The 19,374-nt window shown below is 40.8% G+C and overlaps 1 protein-coding gene across 9 annotated transcripts in view; it reads right to left on the minus strand.

The window, feature by feature from the left end:
- NSD1 (nuclear receptor binding SET domain protein 1) overlaps nucleotides 1-19,374 on the minus strand; it is a 172,478-nt gene that overhangs the window by 36,934 nt on the left and 116,170 nt on the right. For all 9 annotated transcript variants that reach the window (XM_030808483.1, XM_030808479.1, XM_030808484.1 and 6 more), the window contains 5 exons: nucleotides 19,114-19,232; nucleotides 17,588-17,731; nucleotides 13,968-14,091; nucleotides 8,654-8,854; nucleotides 5,665-5,844 (listed from right to left, as the gene is read on the minus strand). In XM_030808483.1, coding sequence (XP_030664343.1) covers nucleotides 5,665-5,844; nucleotides 8,654-8,854; nucleotides 13,968-14,091; nucleotides 17,588-17,731; nucleotides 19,114-19,232 — 768 coding nt within the window. The remainder of the gene's footprint in view (nucleotides 1-5,664; nucleotides 5,845-8,653; nucleotides 8,855-13,967; nucleotides 14,092-17,587; nucleotides 17,732-19,113; nucleotides 19,233-19,374) is intronic.

The raw sequence follows: 19,374 nt of genomic DNA on the forward strand, positions 1-19,374 counted from the left end.
TCACGTACAAAAAGGCCCTCAAAGAAGGATATAACATGAAAAGAAACCTGGATAAAAGAAAACCCACTGAATAAAGGCCAAAGGTCAAAGATGAGGGGAAAAAGTGGCAAGCACCTCTGTATTTCAGGACAGAACATAATGCGGATTGAGCTGAGGAAGAACATGAAGGAAGAAATCAATAGAACTACTCTGGGTACACAGATGGGAAGCAGGAAGGAGGGTCTATCCAGTGACACTAGAGGTAATATACAGGAGAAAGCCGGAAAACCAGGAAGACAGACAGAAGAGGGAAAACTGCACGAGCCATTAAAACAAAGATGAAATGAGACACTTGGTGGAAGAGGGAAAGAAAGAGAAAATGCATTTTAAACATACTGCTAAATTGAAAGGGTCCAATTCCTTACAATTTGCAATTTACCAAATTATGATCCTACTACCCGGATTAACTACCTTTAGTTCTCTCCTTTACATGAGGGGGAAAAAAGTTGTAAGACCATTTTCTATCCTGTGGTTCACCAACCACAGGATAATCTTAGTTTATGGGAGCAGTCCTTGGGCTTTTTGGCCTCAGGACCACATTATGCTCTTGAAAATTACAAAGAAACCCAAAGTGCTTTTGTGTATACAGGATATAATACAGATATTTGCAAAACAGAAATTTAAAACTAAAAATATTTTAAGTATCTAAATTCATTTTAAGTATCTATTTCATTTTATTATTTTTATTTCCTAGTTCCCACAAGCAGATACTAAGAATAATTAATCCATTAAACATTATTCACATTTTAATAAAAACTATACTTTTCCTCATTTTTGTCACCCAGGGTGGAGTGCAGTGGCATGATCTCAGCTCACTGAAACCTCTGCCTACCAGGTTCAAGCAATTCTCCTGCCTCAGCCTCCTGAGCCACGCCACCTTTTTTTTTTTTGGTAGAGATGGGGTTTTTGCCAGGTTGGCCAGGCTGGTCTTGAACTCCTGGATTCAACTGATCTGCCACCTTGGCCTTCCAAAGTGCTAGGATTATAGGCGTGAGCCATCTCGCCCGACCCATTTTTGCAAATATTTTATTTTTTTTGAGACAGGGTCTCGCTTGGTCACACAGGATGGAATGCAGGCACACGATTTCAGCTCACTGCAACCTCCGTCTCCCTGGTACAAGTGATTCTTCTGCCTCAGCCTCCTGAGTAGCTGGGCCTACAGGCATGCACCACGACGCCCAGCTAATTTTGTATTTTTAGTACAGACGGGTTTCGCCATGTTGGCCAGGCTGGTCTTGAACTCCTGGCCTCAAGTGATCCACCCACTTCTGCCTCCCAAAGTGCTGGGATTACAGGCATAAGCCGCCGTGTAAAGCCCATTTTGGCAAATATTTTGAATTGCATTTTTTGCAATATGTTATTTGTTTGACATACATGAAGAAAGTATGGCCACTCAGAGACGTATTGCTGGAAAAGAGTGCTAAAATAACCTGTTCACTAACTGTGGATATTAATTCTTTGATACTATACTAAAACTCCACAGTGTATAGTTGCAATGTGGAAACTGAAACTATGTCACTAAACTTAAAATGACTACACTAAAATTCATTGATCTGTCTTCCACTTTGAATGGATCTTTTACATATGCAAAGTTTTTAACATCATGCATTAGCTATATTAAAAATATTGCCTCATCTCTACTAAAAATACAAAAAATTAGCTGGGCGTAGTGGCACGTGCCTGTAGTCCCAGCTACTCAGGAGGCTAAAGCAGGAGGATCGCTTGAACCTGGGAGGTGGGGGTTGCAGTAAGCCAAGATCGCACCACTGCACTCCAGCCGAACAACACAGCCAGACTCCATCTCGAAAAAAAAAAAATTGGTTCATTGAGTCATATGCATCTTCTAAATGGTCTATTTCATTATAATACTTTTAAAATCACATTTATTAATACTACCATGATCCAACCAGTAAGTACTAAGAAACTGTCAAACTGAAGGTAGCAGATAATAGTTTACGAAAATTTTAATTTTCACTTAAAAGCTCAAATTTTATCATTGGCCACTATTTTGCAGTTGTTTTTCTTGAATTGATAGGCTCACAGTTGTTCATTTTCAAGTAAATGTCTGCCAAATATCCAAGCATGAATAACCATAGTTTATCAGTAACTCTTACAATTAAAAATGGTGTTCCATGAACAATGTGGATAGTTCAGCTTGAAACTCAAGTTGCATGAGTGTTTTAACTCAAGATAATCATCAGTATGCAAAGAAACTGCTTTATGTGTACTTCCCACTTCATCACAGAGAACAGAAAAACAATGTTCACTTCATGGACAAGATATAATAAAACTAAGGTGTTTTACTTCAAGAAACTGCCATGCTTTTACTGCGAGTAGGTGATGATACAGAACACAGTGACTGCTTACTTGTATTGGTTTGGAGTTACTGCCTTGGTTTATACTAAGGTGGCAGCAGTTCTACCCATCCATTGACTGTGTACTAGCTGTCAGATTTCAACTAAGCAAAAAAAGCTTCCAGAATTAACTAAACTCCAGTCTTTGGCTACAGAAACAATATATTGCAAGTAAGGAAAATTCTTCTTTTACAGAATTATTGGCATATACATACACCTGATAATACAAATCTCCTTAGTGATGTGAATTCAAAATTTGTCAGACAAGTCACAACCAACTTAGAAAGTTTATTTTGCCAAGGTGACGATCACGTAGATGACACAACCTCAGGAGATCCTGGCAACATGTGCCTAAGGTGGTGGGGGTACAGCTTGCTTTTATATACTTTAGGGAGATAAGAGACATCAGTATGTGTAACATTGTCATTGGTTATGATAGGGGGTTGGGGTTCCAGGTCACAAGTAGGTAAAAGACAAAAGGTTGCATTCTTTTGAATCCTTCATCAGCCTTTCACTGAATACACAATTTAATCTGGCTCAGTGAAACTGCATTTTTACATAAATAGGGCAGAGGAAGCAATCAGGTATGCATTTGTCTCAGATGAGCATAGGAATGACTTTCTGTCCCACACCTGTGAAGATAAGCTATCGGTTTCCATTGCCAGGGTGAAATTCAACAGGAACAGAGCAATTCTCCTGCCTCAGCCTCCCAAGTAGCTGGGATTACAGGTGTCTGCCATCACGCCTGGCTAAGTTTTGTATTTTTAGTAGAGATGGGGTTTCGCCATGTTGGCCAGGCTGGTCTCGAACTCCTGACCTCAGGTGATCCGCCTGCCTCAGCCTCCCAAAGTGCTGGGATTAGAGGCGTGAGCCATGGTGCCCGGCCTTGTAGCTATATTATTGAGGAATAAAATGGGAGGCAGGTTTGCCTGATGTAGTTCCAAGCTTGACTTTTCCCTTGGCTTGGTGATTTGGGCCTCCTGGGATTTATTTTCCTTTCACAGTGATATCTACTTTTTTGGTTGTTTTTGTTTTGTTTTGTTTATGAGGTCAGTCTCACTATATTGCCCAGGCTGGTCTTGAATTCCTAGGCTCAAGCAATCCTCCCACCTTGGCCACCTGAATAGCTGGGACTACAGGCATGCACCACCATGTTCGGCTTCTTTAGTGATATCTTAAGAAAGAGGAAAGAAAAAGAAGGTATTGTTTTCTTGAAGGAAGTCATCTTGCAGGGAAAGTGGGTAATAACAAAGATAATTTTTAGAAGAAAATCAAACAAAATGAGGCAGGCTGTGGAAAAAGTTGGCCCTACAGAGAATTAAAAATGAGACCAGAGACCATTTAAACTTACTTCCTCACTGTGCAAGGGCTTTAATCCTATCTTTTTATTTAATTGATGCTATTATAATATGACTGTGTGATAGGGAATAGAGTCTATATTTTATAAACAAGCAAACCAAGCCTTGGTAAAGCAATTTGCCTGAAGAGACAAGCCAGAATTCAAACTTGGACTTCGAGATTCGAAGTACAATGCTCATTCTATTACATATATATTGACTCTTTAAAATTAGTCCCTCAGAATGTTCAGAGCCAGCCAGGTTTTCAGGAAACTGCATAATCAATAAGTAGATAATAAAAAAATTATTCCCAAGTAACTACTAAATCAACAAAATAAAATCTGAAAATAAATGAGAAAACTGAAGAACTGGTGCCACTCTCATCACTAGAAAATAGTGGAGCAAAGTCCACAATGAACTTAGAAAAATACCATTACAAAATACCAATACCATTACCATGAACTTAGAAAAGTATCATTTACCTTTGTACTAGATATCCTTCTAGTACAAAGGCAAATGATGCCTCAAAGCAGAGAAATGAGCACCTGTGGGCTCACAAAAGTTCAGACAACCAAGAGAAAAACTGAAATAAGGAATTCAGAACTTTAAGTACTACAATTAACATACTGGTGATGAGTGCTAAAATCTTCCATTTAACTAGCAAAAATCAAGTTGTCAGGGATGATAAGGATAGAAAAGAAAATATGTAAAAGGTTAATACTAACTCCGCTCTAAAAAACAAGTATTTTAAAAATGAATAAAATGGCTGGGCACACTGGCTCACGTCTGTAATCCTAGCACTTTGGGAAGCTGAGGAGAGTAGATCAACTGAGGTCAGAACTTAGAGACCAGCCTGGCCAACATGGTGAAATCCCATCTCCACCAAAAAAAAAAAAAAAAAAAAAAAAAAATTAGTGGGGCATGATGTTGGGCGCCTGTAATCCCAGCTACTAAGGAGGCTGAGGCAGTAAAATCGCTTGAACCAGCGGGTGCGGGATGGGGAGCGGCGCAGCAGCGGAGGTTGCAGTGAGCCAAGAATAAAATACATAGAAAATTTATCTTTCCTCTACGTGATCTTTTAAGAACTAATACTCTTACAATGAGAAAATATATAACTAAAGTTCACAAATCCCTTCACTTTTTCCATCACGTTCACTCATTTTCTATTAATTTGTATAAAATTGCTTAACAAAACACAATTACATGATAATGCTATTTTCAAGAATTGTTTCTATCTAGGTATCTGACTTTCTATCTGCTGACATGCATGAATGTCTGGAATAATGCCACTTAATATTAAGCAATGATTTTTTTTTCTGATGGTGAGATTAAGTGAATTTTTGTCTTTACTGCTTCAATTGTTTATCATTTTAACAAAATGCAAGTCATTATTCAAAATAAGAAAAATAAAACCTCTCCCTATTGGGCAACAAAGCCAAGTTTTAAAAGTGCTGCTGGACAGGCACAGTGGCTCACCCCTGTAATCCCAGCACTTTGGGAGGCCAAGGCGGGCAGATCACTAGAGGGCAGGAGTTTGAGACCAGCCTGGCCAACATGGCAAAACCCTGTCTCTACTAAAAATACAAAAAATTAGTCGGGCGTGGTGGCGGGCACCTGTAATCCCAGCTACTCAGGAGGCTGAGGCAGGAGAATTGCTTGAACCTGGGAGGTGGAGGTTGCAGTGAGCTGAGACTGTGTCACGGCACTCCAGCCTGGGCAACAGAGTGAAACGCTGTCTCAAAAAAATAAAAAAAATAAAAAAAGTTCTGCTATGTAATCATTAATTCGGGACATCATTTCCTGAATGGCAGATGAATAGTATCATTTCTAATATTTTTTTCAGTGGCAATCTGATGAAAAGTATTTTTGTTCCAATTAAAACATTGATTTAATCCCTTTTTAGACTACAAATAGAGGAAGAAATGATTTCTTACCTTCTGAGCACACAAAGCACCAGCTAACATTAACATGCTCATGATTTCGGCATCCCCGCCTAGGGGTAAAGTGATTAGGGCAGATGATACTATTAGATGCAAGGATCTTTGACCCAGCAGCCAGGCAAAAGTCATTGGCGTGGTATGCCACAGGACAGCGGACACAGCGCATCAACCGACCTAAAGCAGGAAAATCAGGGACGAGCAAAAGAAAAAGAAAAATATTAAATATAAAAAGAATGTGAGTTATTCAAGTCTATTTATTAGCACTGAAAAAATGTCACAAATAGAAGGAATGACCACTAAGATGATGGATCTTAAACACTCAATCCACCAAGAAAACTCAGATGGGAGCTATGTGATAAGTCTCCAAAATGAATCAAATGCCGTAACTGTCAGTGAGCCTGCTTCAACAAGGGAAAGCCCAACTCAAACCACTGTCCTGACAACTAGGAAATCAGCCCCAGAATAAATAGGGAGAGGGGAGAGAACAATAATGCTTGCCTGGAACTCTGATTCTTAAAGCCTTTCAAGTGAACGAACCTCTCTACCATCTCCAGAGGAAATACATCCCCTCAAATACTTCATCTATTATAAACCATCACCAAACCACCACCAAACCCTCTAATGCAATCTGTAATAACAATCAAAAACGAGAAGGTAGCCAACTGCAACTCTTTTCATTTTTCTTTGTATTAATAAAGACATGGGGTTTCCCTATGTTGCCAAGGCTGGATGTGACCTCAAAGTCCGTGTGCTCAAACAGTCTTCCCACTTCCTGCTTTACCTTCCCAAGAAGCTGGAAATACAGGTGTATACCATCATATTCATCGAAACTGCAATTTTGATCCAACAAGTTAAATTACTTATGAGATCCATAAGGCCAGGAAATAATCCTAAAAAAAGGTACTGACAGTCTGGTTAAAACAAACATCAACACTGCTAAGTTTTACCTCTCAATCCTCTATGGAAAAAGTCAAGGTTCTTTTAGCACACATGAATTCACCAGCAGAGATACAGTACTGGCTTTTTCCAGGCGCGGTGGCTCACGCCTGTAATCCCAGCACTTTGGGAGGCCAAGGCAGGCAGAACACCGAAGGTCAGGGGTTCCAGAAAAGTCTAGCCAACATGGCGAAACCCCGTCTGTATTAAAAATATAAAAAGTAGTCGGGTGTGGTGGCAAGCACCTGTAATCCAAGCTACTCCAGGGGCTGAGGCAAGAGAATCTCTTGAACCTAGGAGGTGGACATTGCAGTGAGTTGAGATCATACTGGGCAACAGAGTGAGACCTGTTTTAAAACAAAACAAAACAAACAAAAAAACACACGCTGGGTGCCGTGGCTCAAGCCTATAATCCCAGCACTTTGGGAGGCCGAGGCAGGCGGATCACCTGAGGTCAGGAGTTCGAGACCAGCCTGACCGATATGATGAAACCCTGTCTCTACTAAAAATACAAAAATTAGCTGGGCATGGTGGCATGTGCCTGTAATCCCAGCTAGTCAGGAGGCTGAGACAGTAGAATCATTTGAACCTGGGAGGTGGAGGTTGCAGTGAGCCAAGATCGTGCCATTGCACTTCAGCCTGGGCAACAAAAGTGAAACTCCATCTCAAAAAAAACAAAACAAACAACAACAAAAACAACTTGTTTTACCAAAGAGAACACATTTCAAAACTTAAGTTTACCTATATGCACAGACATTTTTGGAAAACTCAGGTCTCAGCTTAACTATGAAGCAGAAGAAAATTTCTAGGACAAGAGTTTTCATTAAAAAAACAAAAAATAAATCAACATGAAACCCCCAATCCTGCCTTGACATGCATTTCTGAATGATATCACACGTAGAAACCAGAGATATAAAAATGGCTGGCCGGACGCGGTCGCTCACACCAGTAATCCCAGCACTTTGGGAGGCCGAGGCAGGCAGATCACCTGAGGTCGGGAGTTCGAGACCAGCCTGACCAACATGGAGAAACTCCGTCTCTACTAAAAACACAAAATTAGCCAGGCATGGTGGCTCATGCCTGTAATCCCAGCTACTTGGGAGGCTGAGACAGGAGAATCGCTTGAACCCGGGAGGCAGAGGTTGCGGTGAGCCGAGATTGCGCCATTGCACTCTAGCCCAGGCAATAAAAGCGAAACTCCATCTCAAAAAAAAAAAAAAAAAAAAAAAAAAAAAAAAAAAAAAAAAAAAGGCCTGGAGGGCCGGGTGCGGTGGCTCACGCCTGTAATGCCAGCACTTTGGGAGGCTGAGGTGGGTGGATCACGAGGTGAGGAGATCGAGACTGGGTGACAGAGCAAGACTCCGTCTCAGAAAAAAAGAAAAAAAAAAAAAGCCCAGAGGAAGACTACACTCTGGTTTTCTAATCAATAGGGGGAAGAGGACATGCAGCAGAACACTTTCTCAAACTACATCTCACATGAAATCCAAATATTTAATACCCTACCACACAACCACATTGTGTTCTATGGAGCCCTGGCATTGCCTGGCTGCTGAACTAGTTCATTATGTCCCTCTTCTCTCCCAAATACAATGTTGGTAATCTCTGATAAAAGCTAGAGAGAGGCCATAAAGTGACATGGTGGATTTATTGCATTTGAAAATATCTGTTGCCGGCCGGGCGCAGTGGCTCACGCCTGTAATCCCAGCATTTTGGGAGGCCGAGGTGGGCGGATCACGAGGTTGGGAGATTGAGACCATCCTGGCTAACATGGTGAAACCCCGTCTCTACTAAAAATACAAAAAATTAGCTGGGCGTGGTGGCGGGCGCTTGTAGTCCCAGCTACTCAGGAGGCTGAAGGAGGAGAATGGCATGAACCCGGGAGGCGGAGCTTGCAGTGAGCCAAGATCGCGCCACTGCACTCCAGCCTGGGCAACACAGCCAGACTCTGTCTCAAAAAAAAAAAAAAGAAAGAAAGAAAAAAGAAAATATCTGTTGCCAATTAAACTGAGGTTTTACAATTAGACTGGTCCACGTAAGAAATCCATACCTTTAGATGCAGAAACATTGGCTGGATTAGCAGCATGACAGGTTATACAGATGTGGAGGGAGCACCGGAAGCCCTTGTTCTGCATAACAGTGGGTGGGTACTTCTGGACACACTCTTCATGGTAAAACTTTCCACACAAGGGTAGAAGGCACCTTTTAACATCTTCCCCACTCTGCTTACATACAAAACAGGTATGGATTCCTGAGAAGCCAAAAGAAGATAAATTAGTAAGAATTCAAGAATCTACCAAATGCTAAACCATTAGGTGAAAAGTTCATAAGAAATTTTATAACGGACTGATAGGTTTGACATCATCTGAGCCCACTGTAACAATCTTAGTATTATTATAAATGAACAATCTGATAATACATACTCCCTGACGTGATACAACAGAAAGTACATGTTGTCTACAGAAAGTGCTTGCCACTGGCACCCCCGCCAAAAAAAGAAAAAACTGAAATTAAACCTAATCAAGCCCCTGGACTAACTACAAGTTTACAGGAAATATGGATGACAGAGGAACAAGTTAAGGGGATACCTCCAAGAAGCAACCAATGAAATTTAAGTTGGGCTGGGTGAGGAGGCTCACGCCTACAATCCCAGCACTTCAGGAGGCCGAGGTGAGTGGCTCGCTTGAGTCCAGGAGGTCCAGGCCAGCCCAGGCAACATGGCAAAACTCCATCTCTACTAAACATACAAAAATTAGCTGGGCGTGGTGGTGCATGCCCGTGGTCCCAGCTACTCAAGAGGTTGAGGCAAGGAGGATCGCTTGAGCCTGGAAGGTGGAGGTTTACTGAGCTGAGATCACACCAGTGCACTCCAGCCTGGGTGGTAAGAGTGAGACTCTGCCTCAAAAAAAAAAGAAAAAAGAAAAAAAAAAAAAAGGTGTGGGGGCAGTATTGTTATAGATAAGTAGAAACTTAAGAGATGTATAAAAAAGTTTACACTACAAGAAATCACCCGACATACAATGCTGGTATCTCCCTAACAAAACAGAGACGTTTTTGGCCTCTCTTTGGATCTAGATCTTGATTCAAAACTTAATAAAAAGACATCCCTGAGACAAATGAGAAAATTTGAAAATGAACTGGCTGGTAGATGACACAAAGAAGTTATTACATATTCTTGCTATACATTAGATGTTGTGTCAGAAAACTTTTGAAATACATGGAGAAAATGAGACAGAAGTTGGTAACTATTGAAATTAACTGAATACATGGAGATTCTTTACATTGTTCTACCCTGGTGTATGTCTTAAGATTTTTGTAATGAAAAGTCAAAAACAGCCCAGAAGCAGTGTTCTCAGCACTTGGGAGGCTAAGGCAATTGGATCACTGGAGGCCAGGAGTTCAAGCCTAGCCTGGGGAACATAGTGAGACACCGTCTCTACTAGAAATACAAAACAATTAGCTGGGTGTGGTGGCAGGCGCCTATAATCCCAACTACTACGGAGGCTGAGGCACGAGAATCTCTTGAACCTGGGAGGTGGAGGTTGCAGTGAGCTGAGATCACACCACCATACTCCAGAGGTTGCAGTGAGCTGAGATCACACCACCATACTCCAGCCTGGGCCACAGAAGGACACTGTCTCAGAAAAAAGCAAAACAAAACAAAAAACAAAACAAAAACCACAGACCTCTATCTCTCTGTGAGATGCAGTACAACATAAGAAAAAGAGCCTAAGCTTGACAGGTAAACAGACCTCAACATGAATCCTCCTACAGGTAACTGCTGGAAATGGAAGCTCATTCAAATCACCCATTTTATCTATAAACACTGAGAACATCCAGCAAATAAATATTTTAAGAACAATATTTGAATATGTATTTGTAAACAGGGAAAACGCTACCGGATGCTGAATAACAGGTAGCTTTTTCTTTTTTTTTTTGAGACTCAATCTCCCTCTCTCGCCCAGGATGGAGTGCAGTGGCATGGTGTCAGCACACTGCAACCTCCACTTCCTGGGATCAAGTGATTCTCGTGCCTCAGCCTCCCAAGTACGTGGGATTACAGGCACCCACCACCATGCCTGGCTAATTTTTGTATTTTTAGTAGAGACAAGGTTTCACCACATTGGCCAGGCTGGTCTCAAACTTCTGACCTTAAAAAATCCGCCCACCTTAGCCTCCCAAAGTGCTGAGATTACAGGCGTGGTAGCTATTATTAAACCTGAGCAATCTAAACAATGATGTGACCACCCTATTGCAGGAAAATAGGGTAAGCCAAGAGCACTAATAAATGACTCCCATTTCTTACACTGTACCAAAACTGGTAAAATGTCCTACTCTCAAAGATAATACCTTTCCTAGGAAAAAGAGAAAAAACCCCACAAATTAAAAAAACCAAAAATAAAAAAATTCTATCTTCTCTATACCTCATGTCATATGCAAAACTTAATACAAAACACATCACAGACCTAATAGTGAAATGTAAAACTAAAAAATTCTATGAAGAAAACATAGAACTAAAAATCTTTGTGACACTGGCTGGACGTGGTGACTCACACCTGTAATCCTAGTCCTTTGGGAGTTTGGGAGGCCAAAGCAGGTGGATCATCTGAGGCCAGGAGTTTGAGAACAGCCTGGCCAACATGGTGAAACCTCGTCTCTACTAAAAATGCAAAAATTAGCTGGGCGTGGTGGTGCACGCCTGGTATCCCAGCTACTAGGAAGACTGAGGCACAAGAATTGCTTGAACCCAGGAGGTAGAGGTTGCAGTGAGCTGAGATCACGCTACTGCACTCCGGCCTGGGTGACAGAGTGAGACTCTGTCGCAGATTAAAAAGAAAAAAAAAAAACAAAAAAAACTTTGTGACACTGGGTTAAGCAAAAGTTCTTAGCTATGACAGCAAATCACAGTCCATAAAAAGAACAGATAAACTGGGTTTCATAAAAATTAAGAACTATTAGTCTTACAAACACATCACTAAGAAAATGAAAAAGTTGGCCAGGTGCAGTGGCTCATGCCTGTAATCCCAGCACTTTGGGAGGCCAAGGCAAGTGGACCACCTGAGGTAGGGAGTTCGAGAACAGCCTGACCAACAGGAGAAACCCCGCCTCTACTAAAAATCCAAAAATTAGCTGGGCGTCGTAGCGCATGCCTGTAATCCCAGCTACTTGGCAGGCAGAGGCAGGAGAATCGCTTGAACCCAGGAGGCGGAGGTTGCCGAGATTGCGCCATTGCACTCGAGCCCGGGTAACAGTGCGAGACTCCATCTGGGAAAAAAAAAAAAAAACCAAAAAAAGAAAATGTGGCCAGGAATTGTGTGTTACACCTATAATCCCAACACTTTCAGAGGCTGAACAAGGAGGACTGCTTGATCCCAGGACTTCAAAACCAGCCTGGTAATAATGTAATAAAATCCTGTCTCTACAAAAATATTTAAAAAAATTAGCCAGGCATGTGGCAAGCACCTGTAGTCCCAGCTATTAAGGAGGCTGAGCCAGAAGGATCGCTTGAGCCTGGGAGGTTGAGGCTGAAGTGAGCCAGAATCATATTACTGTACTCCAGACTAGGCGACAGAGAGAGACCCTGTCTCAAGGGAAAAAAAGAAAAATGGGAGGGGGAGGGAAGGGGCAGGGAAGGTACAAAGTGTCCAAAAACTTGAATGTTCTCAGCAGCTTTATTTATAATAACCAAAACGGGAAACAACCCAAATGTCTATTAACAGATCGATGGATCAACAACCAATTAAATCCATACAACAAACTACTACTCAGCGATAAAAAGAAATGAACTATCAATACACACAACAACCTGACTGAATCTCAAAATAATAATGCGGAGTGATGATTTCACAGATGCATACATATATACATACCAAAATTTATCAACTCATACACCTGAAATATGTGCAATTTTTTGCACTTCAATTCTACCTTAATAGAGCTGTTTTAAACACACAAAATGATTTTTCTCTTGACCCTATAATATCCTCCCTTTAGGTACTGTCTTCTTTTCTGCTGAAGTCAAGTTTCTTCAAGAAGTTATGTATACGGCTATCCACTCACCCTTCAATCTAGTGTAATGAGACATCCTCTGGCAAAAATTAAAGCATTTTCTCACTGCCACATACAAAAGCCTCTCTTCACTCCAGAACCTCCTTAGTGTCTTTGCTGCATCTGTCCCTACAGATAACACCTGACTCCTGTGGCTTCAGAGATATTGACTAGCTCCTCCTTTCCTTTCAGTAACTCGTTATAAGAACATATATGCCCAGGTAGTGTCACTGACCATTATTGTACCCTAATGACATTTTTTCTTTGGGAAGTATGATCTATATGTGCGGCTTCAATGACTTACAGGCGTAAGATCTATACCTCAGCCCTGATTTCTTCACTGTTTCCATGCTGTAACATCTACATATCATGCTAAGGAAAAAAAAAAAAAAAAAGAGAGAGAGAGAGCGAGAGAACACTTTCCAGCCTGGGCAACATAGTAAGACCTCCCTCTCAACAAAAAATAAAAAAAATTACCCACGCATGGTGGCAAGTGGCTGTAGTCCCAGCTACTTGGGAAGCTGAGTTGGGAGGATTGCTTGAGCCCAGGAGCTCAAGACTACAATGAGCTATGATCACACCACTGCACTCCAACCTGGACAACAAGACCTCATCTCTTATTTAAAAAAAAAAAAAGAACACTTTACTTAGCACAGCTTTATGAAGTGCTTTACCAGCTGGTCTCAGCTGACTATTCCTATTTTCTAACCCAATCTAAGCATTATAACCCGCAAATAATCTTTTTACTTTTTTGGTAAATATTTTTATTGATGTATAATGTACACACCGTAAAGTACACACATCCTAACAGTACAGTTGATGAAGTAAACATGCTCATGTAATCACTACGCAGATTAATATAAAATATTACCAGTAACCAAGAAGCCCTCTTAGTTACTGCCTATGCCTCTTAACTAAAATATCCTAAACTCTAAACACATTGGCCTGTATTCCATATTCCCCAAATGTTTTACACACTTTCATTACTAGACCTTCTGCCCTTCCCCTCCCGACATCAATTTCTCTTTCTCTCTTAAAGCTAAACACAGATTATCTTCCTCTATGGCATTAGCTCATCTTTGCTTACATTACACTCTAAATGTATCACCAACACAATGCTTTTTGCACTGTATTATGCTACCCATTTATTATTCACTTGGTAGCTTTTCTGAAAGCAGTGACCCCACAGCACCATTTCTGTATCTGTAACAACTAGCCCAGTGTTGCCACAAAATAGTGTCTCCAATAAATGTCTTTCCTGAAAAACTTAAAATTCAAACTTTCTTTGGAGGAAGACCCTTCGGTATCTACTTTACCTGTGCGACATTCATTGCAGATAAATTTTCCTTTTGGCATCTCAGTCAATCCAAGGCACTCCAGGTGGAAAGCCCCACAGCACTGAGCCTCACATAACAGCAGCTCACCCAATTTTTCACAATTCTGTTAAGAGAAAGAAAACATCTATCTGTTTTTCCGTGTCTGAGAATCAAGAGTAAAACCAGTGTCAGTGGGTTAAAGTAAACAAAGGTTAAAAATGGCAGAAAATGAGGTGAGAAAGAGGCAAGGGGCCGTAGTAGTGGATTTTATTCTAGTTACAAAGGTGTACCATTGGAGAGCTTTAACAAAGGAAGGCTACAATCAGGTATTCATTTTTAAAAAGACTGTTCTGACTGCTACATGGAAAACGAGTTCAAGAGTAGAAAGGTCAGAAAAGAGCATAGAGATAAACCAGAAAGCTACTGAATGGTTCAAGCCACAGACACTGGCTAGCTAGAGTTGGGTCATAAAGTTCCAAAAGAGCTCCCACCAAGGTCTAAACGGCCCTTTTGGGACATACTTACAACCATCCCAGAGAGAGATCACTTTTCTGAAATAATCTCAGCTAAGATAGGGCCTCACTTAAGACAGGGGCTTAGGAAATAACAATGGGCATCTGTCACTATAAAACATTGTAAGATTTATGATTTTTTTTTTTTTTTTTTTTTTTTGAGACGGAGTCTTGCTCTGTCGCCCAGGATGGAGTACAATGGTGCAATCTTGGCTCAATGCCACCTCTGCCACCCGGGTTCAAGTGATTCTCCTGCCTCAGCCTCTCGAGTAGCTGGGATTACAGGCATGCGCCACCATGCCTAGCTAATTTTTGTATTTCTAGTATAGACGGAGTTTCACCACGTTGGCCAGGCCTCGAATTCCTGACCTCGTGATCCATCCACCTCGGCCTCCCAAAGTGCTGGGATTACAGGTGTGAGCCACCGCACCCAGCCCAAATATTTTTAAAGCCTTGTACTACTATGAAAAGCAAACAAGGGGAAAGGTGACCAAGTAAGTTTTAGCTTCAAGAACTCATAGAAACAGAATAGGTCTTGATCACTTAAGAATTAAAGCTTATAATAATAATAAAACTTATATAATATAATATACTTATATATTTTATTATATAAGTATATATATAATATATACTTATATATTTTATTATATAATTATATATATATAATATATAATTATATAATAAAAAACTAGGGCAGCTTTAGGGAGAAAGGTTAGAGAGGTAGCCTGGAATTGACAGGGGAACTCAGGGACTTTATCAACCTATAGTCTGAGATATCCTCAAATGTCTGACTCCCCATTATCTACTATTCACATGTAAAAATTGTACTTTGAATATTCAGAATGCCAATAACGTTTCTATGTATAGTAAAAAAAAAAAAAAAAACTGACCTTCAGCACTTAAATAGGAAAACATTAATTACAATGTGAATTAGAAACAAAATTTTCGCATTAACTAAATGTTATAGACTAATTCTTCAACTGGGATAACCATGTAATTTATCTTTCAAACTGGGACACTTGAGAGTGAAAGGAAGTGCTATTAATAAATTATGACAGCACAAGGGACCTACATAAAGACTGATCCAGACAAGCCAGGACCACAGGGTCACCTTACCTTTAATCTTTTCATTAAATGATCTTTGTAAAATGTATTTACGCTCTGACTTGTCTCACTAAGTAAATAATGGGCATAACTGTTTTTGAGGATTAAGACTGTTGTTTGGGATCTAGTCCAAGAATGTAATAGTGAAGATAATAGGCAAAGAAACTGGATTGAAATTATATTGGCCACAATAACATTTTCTGGTCTGAGTTTACTTTTTTAGAGACCTCAACTTATTTATCTATTACTGTTTATTATTTGTGAGATAGGGTCTCACTCAGTCACCCAGGTGGGAGTGCAGTGGCATGACCACGGCTCACTAAAGCCTCTACCTCCCCAGCTTCAGGTGATCCAATGACCTCAGCCTCCCCAGCAGGTGAACTACAGGCAAGCACTGTAATGCCTGGCTAATTTTTGTATTTTTGGCAGAGACAGGGTTTTACCATGTTGCCCCAGCTGGTCTCAAATTCCTGGGCTCAAATGATCCACCCACCTCAGCCTCACAAAGTGCTGAGATTAGTGCTGTGCTTGGCCTATGGTTTCAATTTAAAAAAGAAAAACTGGCTGGGCGCGGTGGCTCATGCCTGTAATCCCATCACTTTGGGAGGCTGAGGCGGGCGGATCACGAGGTCAGGAGATCAAGACCATCCTGGCCAACACGGTGAAACCCCATCTCTACCAAAAAATACAAAAAAATTAGCCGGGGATGGTGGCGGGCGCCTGTAGTCCCAGTACTCGGGAGGCTGAGACAGGAGAATGGCGTGAACCCAGGAGGCGGAGCTTGCAGTGAGCAGAGATAGTGCCACTGCACTGCAGCCCGGCCAACAGAGCGAGACTTCGTCTCAAAAATAAATAAATAAATAAATAAATAAATAAATAAATAAATAATTAAAAAAAGAAAAAAGAAAAACTAACATCCTCAAGTTTTTTGTTTATTTAAAAAGACAAGTCTGTAATCTTGACCTGTTGGGCTACAGGTATGAGCCACTGCAGCTGGCTAATTTAAAAAAAAAGACAAATTTTAAAAAAATAGCGACAGGGGTCTCGCTGTGTTGCCCAGGCTGGTCTAGAACTCCTGGCCTCAAGCAATCCTGCCTCAGCTTCCAAAAGCACTGTGATTGTAAGTATGAGCCACTGCGCATTACCTATCTTCAAGTTTTTATATACTAAATTTTAAGAATTACATAGGTAAATCAAGACGATTAAAAATATATATATTCAAATAGTCATTGACTCTACGCACAAAGTCTCTAACAATAAAGTGGAATCCCCTATCTCACAGAGAGGCAATCCAACATAATGGTTAAGACTCTAAACCAACCAAGTCCAACGGAGCTTAAAGGTTAGAAAAAAGGCGAGGGAGACTCTAAATCCAGACTGCCGAAGTTTAAATCCAGGCTTCTCTCATGAATATAAGCAAGCTATTTATCCTCTCTGTAATTTAGTTTCCTCATCTTTAAAATGGGGTTAATCACAGAACTCTAATTCTGAGATTATTAGGATGACTAAATAATGTAATATTTATAAAGTGCTTGGAACAATACTTCATACATAGTAAATACTGTATAAATATTTATTAAATAATTAATATAGGTGGTAGGCTTTCTAAATTCACCACATTAAAGGAAAAATATCTCAAAGCTAAAATTACCCTTGAAAAGTTCCTTACAAACCCAAAGATTCTGACACCATGAGAAGTACTGGAGAATTATATTTGAATAAGCAACCAGAGATTCACATATTCCATCTCAGACTTGTTTCACGGCATATATTCATTCCTTCATGGGCCTTAGGGGCAGGTGGTTCACCAACACTAAACTATTTCTCCAAGCATCTTTCTTTGTGGGGAGAAAAAAAGGGGTGAAATCCTTAAAGAAAGTGACTCCACTGGAATCATCCAAAAGCATTGTTATTCTACCAAGAAACCATCATAAAGAGATGGAGTGGGTTTCCCTTTAAAGATGAACATGCAATGAAAACACAAGTGGGCAAACATTTCTCTACCTGACAAACATTCTCCTTGAGTGCAGCTCCTCCACCGCGTTCACCCTGCATTTTTTTAGAGGCAGGCATCCCAGGATCGTGTTCTACACCTTCCTCAACAGTCTCCTTGGGGCTTGCGGCCGTCCTGTGAGGCATTAGTTCTCCCTTGCAAAGAAAAAATAATGTCCCACATCTGTATTATTGATGTCTCTTCCATTTGACCCCCTCCCTCTGGGCTGCTATTTGTCTAGCCATTAAGCACTTACAGATGTTCAGCCAATCACTCGGGCGGACTGCATGCAATGTTAGTTCTAACCCTGCTGTGATTGGGCGGGTAGTGGGCGCCTCATGCCCTGCCACTAACTGCTCTGAGGCTGTTTGTTCCACTGGAACTTTCTGAGCTGTTCCATTTTAAGGTTTCACTAAGGGAGAGAAAACATTCTTAAGTTTATTTGATTACTTATTTGTCCTTCCAAGATCAGTGTTTCCTAAATAATGCCCCTCTTGGGCATTCTATTCAAATTGTCCTGGAAAGAAACATTCTGCATCATAATGTGTGATGCTGACCTGTCTTCCCTCTTTTAACCTAAGTTGGAAACCCAAAGATAGTATCAATGATTGCACTGATGCTTTGCAAGTAAATGGTTTTAAATCTTTTGTTTCCTGAAGGCCGATATTCATAAAAATTGTCCTAAGATTAAGTAGCTGATGGTCTCAAGAAATAAGCAAGTAAATCTTCCCGCTAACCACAGCAGTCTCAATTTTTTTTTTTTTTAAATAGAGACAACAAGGTCTCACTGTATTTCACAGGTTGGTCTCGAAATCCTGTTCTCATATGATCCTGCCACCTCAGCCTCCCAAACTGCTGAGTGGCATGAGCCACAACGCCCAGCCAGCAGTCTCAATTTTTTTCTTTTGAAACAGGGTCTCACTCTGTCACCCAGGCTGGAGGGCAGTGGCATGATTTCGGCTCACTACAACCTCTGCCTCAAGGGTTCAATTGATTCTTGTGCCTCTGCCTGATTAGCTGGAATTACAGGCGCACGCCACCACACTCAGCTAATTTTTGTATTGTTAGTAGAGATGAGGTTTCACCATGTTGGCGAGGCTGGTCTCGAACTCTCAACCTCAAGTTATCTTCCCGCCTCGGCCTCCCAAAGTGTTGGGATTACAGGCGTGAGCCACAGCACCTGGCCAGTCTCAACTTTTATAGGACAGTATCTAAGTTCCTTCAGATCATATGTTGACTTGATATTGTGCTCTCTGGTTTTACAAGTTTACTTAACGATGAAACACTTATATACCTAATTGGACACCTACAGCATAGGATGTGATGATCTTTTAAAAAGACCATATTGACAGCTGCAACACATGCCTTGCCTTATTATTAGGATAAGGCTCTACTTTTCCTCCAAGATTCCTTATGGCCATCAGCCATTTCAGTAGAATAGTATTCTTAAGAAAACTCAAGGGAAAGAGGGATGTGGCCTCTGGCATGAAAAGTAGCTTCGCTTTAGAAGGTGAAAAGATCAGGAACTGAGTAATACCTCTGAGCCTGAAATCTCTTTTGACGAGTCATCATTTTTCACTTTTTTACACTGCATCTTGGCTGCAGCATGCCTCTGTCGTTTTCGCTTCCTTGGTTTGTCAAATATCTTGGTAGTGCCTATGACAGGAAAATAGGTTTTATCTGCTGGCTAATAACACACATGTCCAAAATCTCTTATCCTATTATTAGAATAAAAACCAACCTTAAAACTAATTTAATTCTCCAGCTTTGTGGATTAGGAAAACGGGGGAAATAAGAA

This window comes from Nomascus leucogenys, unplaced genomic scaffold (genome assembly GCF_006542625.1).
Source record: "Nomascus leucogenys isolate Asia unplaced genomic scaffold, Asia_NLE_v1 Super-Scaffold_3019, whole genome shotgun sequence".
Taxonomy (NCBI): Eukaryota; Metazoa; Chordata; class Mammalia; order Primates; family Hylobatidae; genus Nomascus; species Nomascus leucogenys.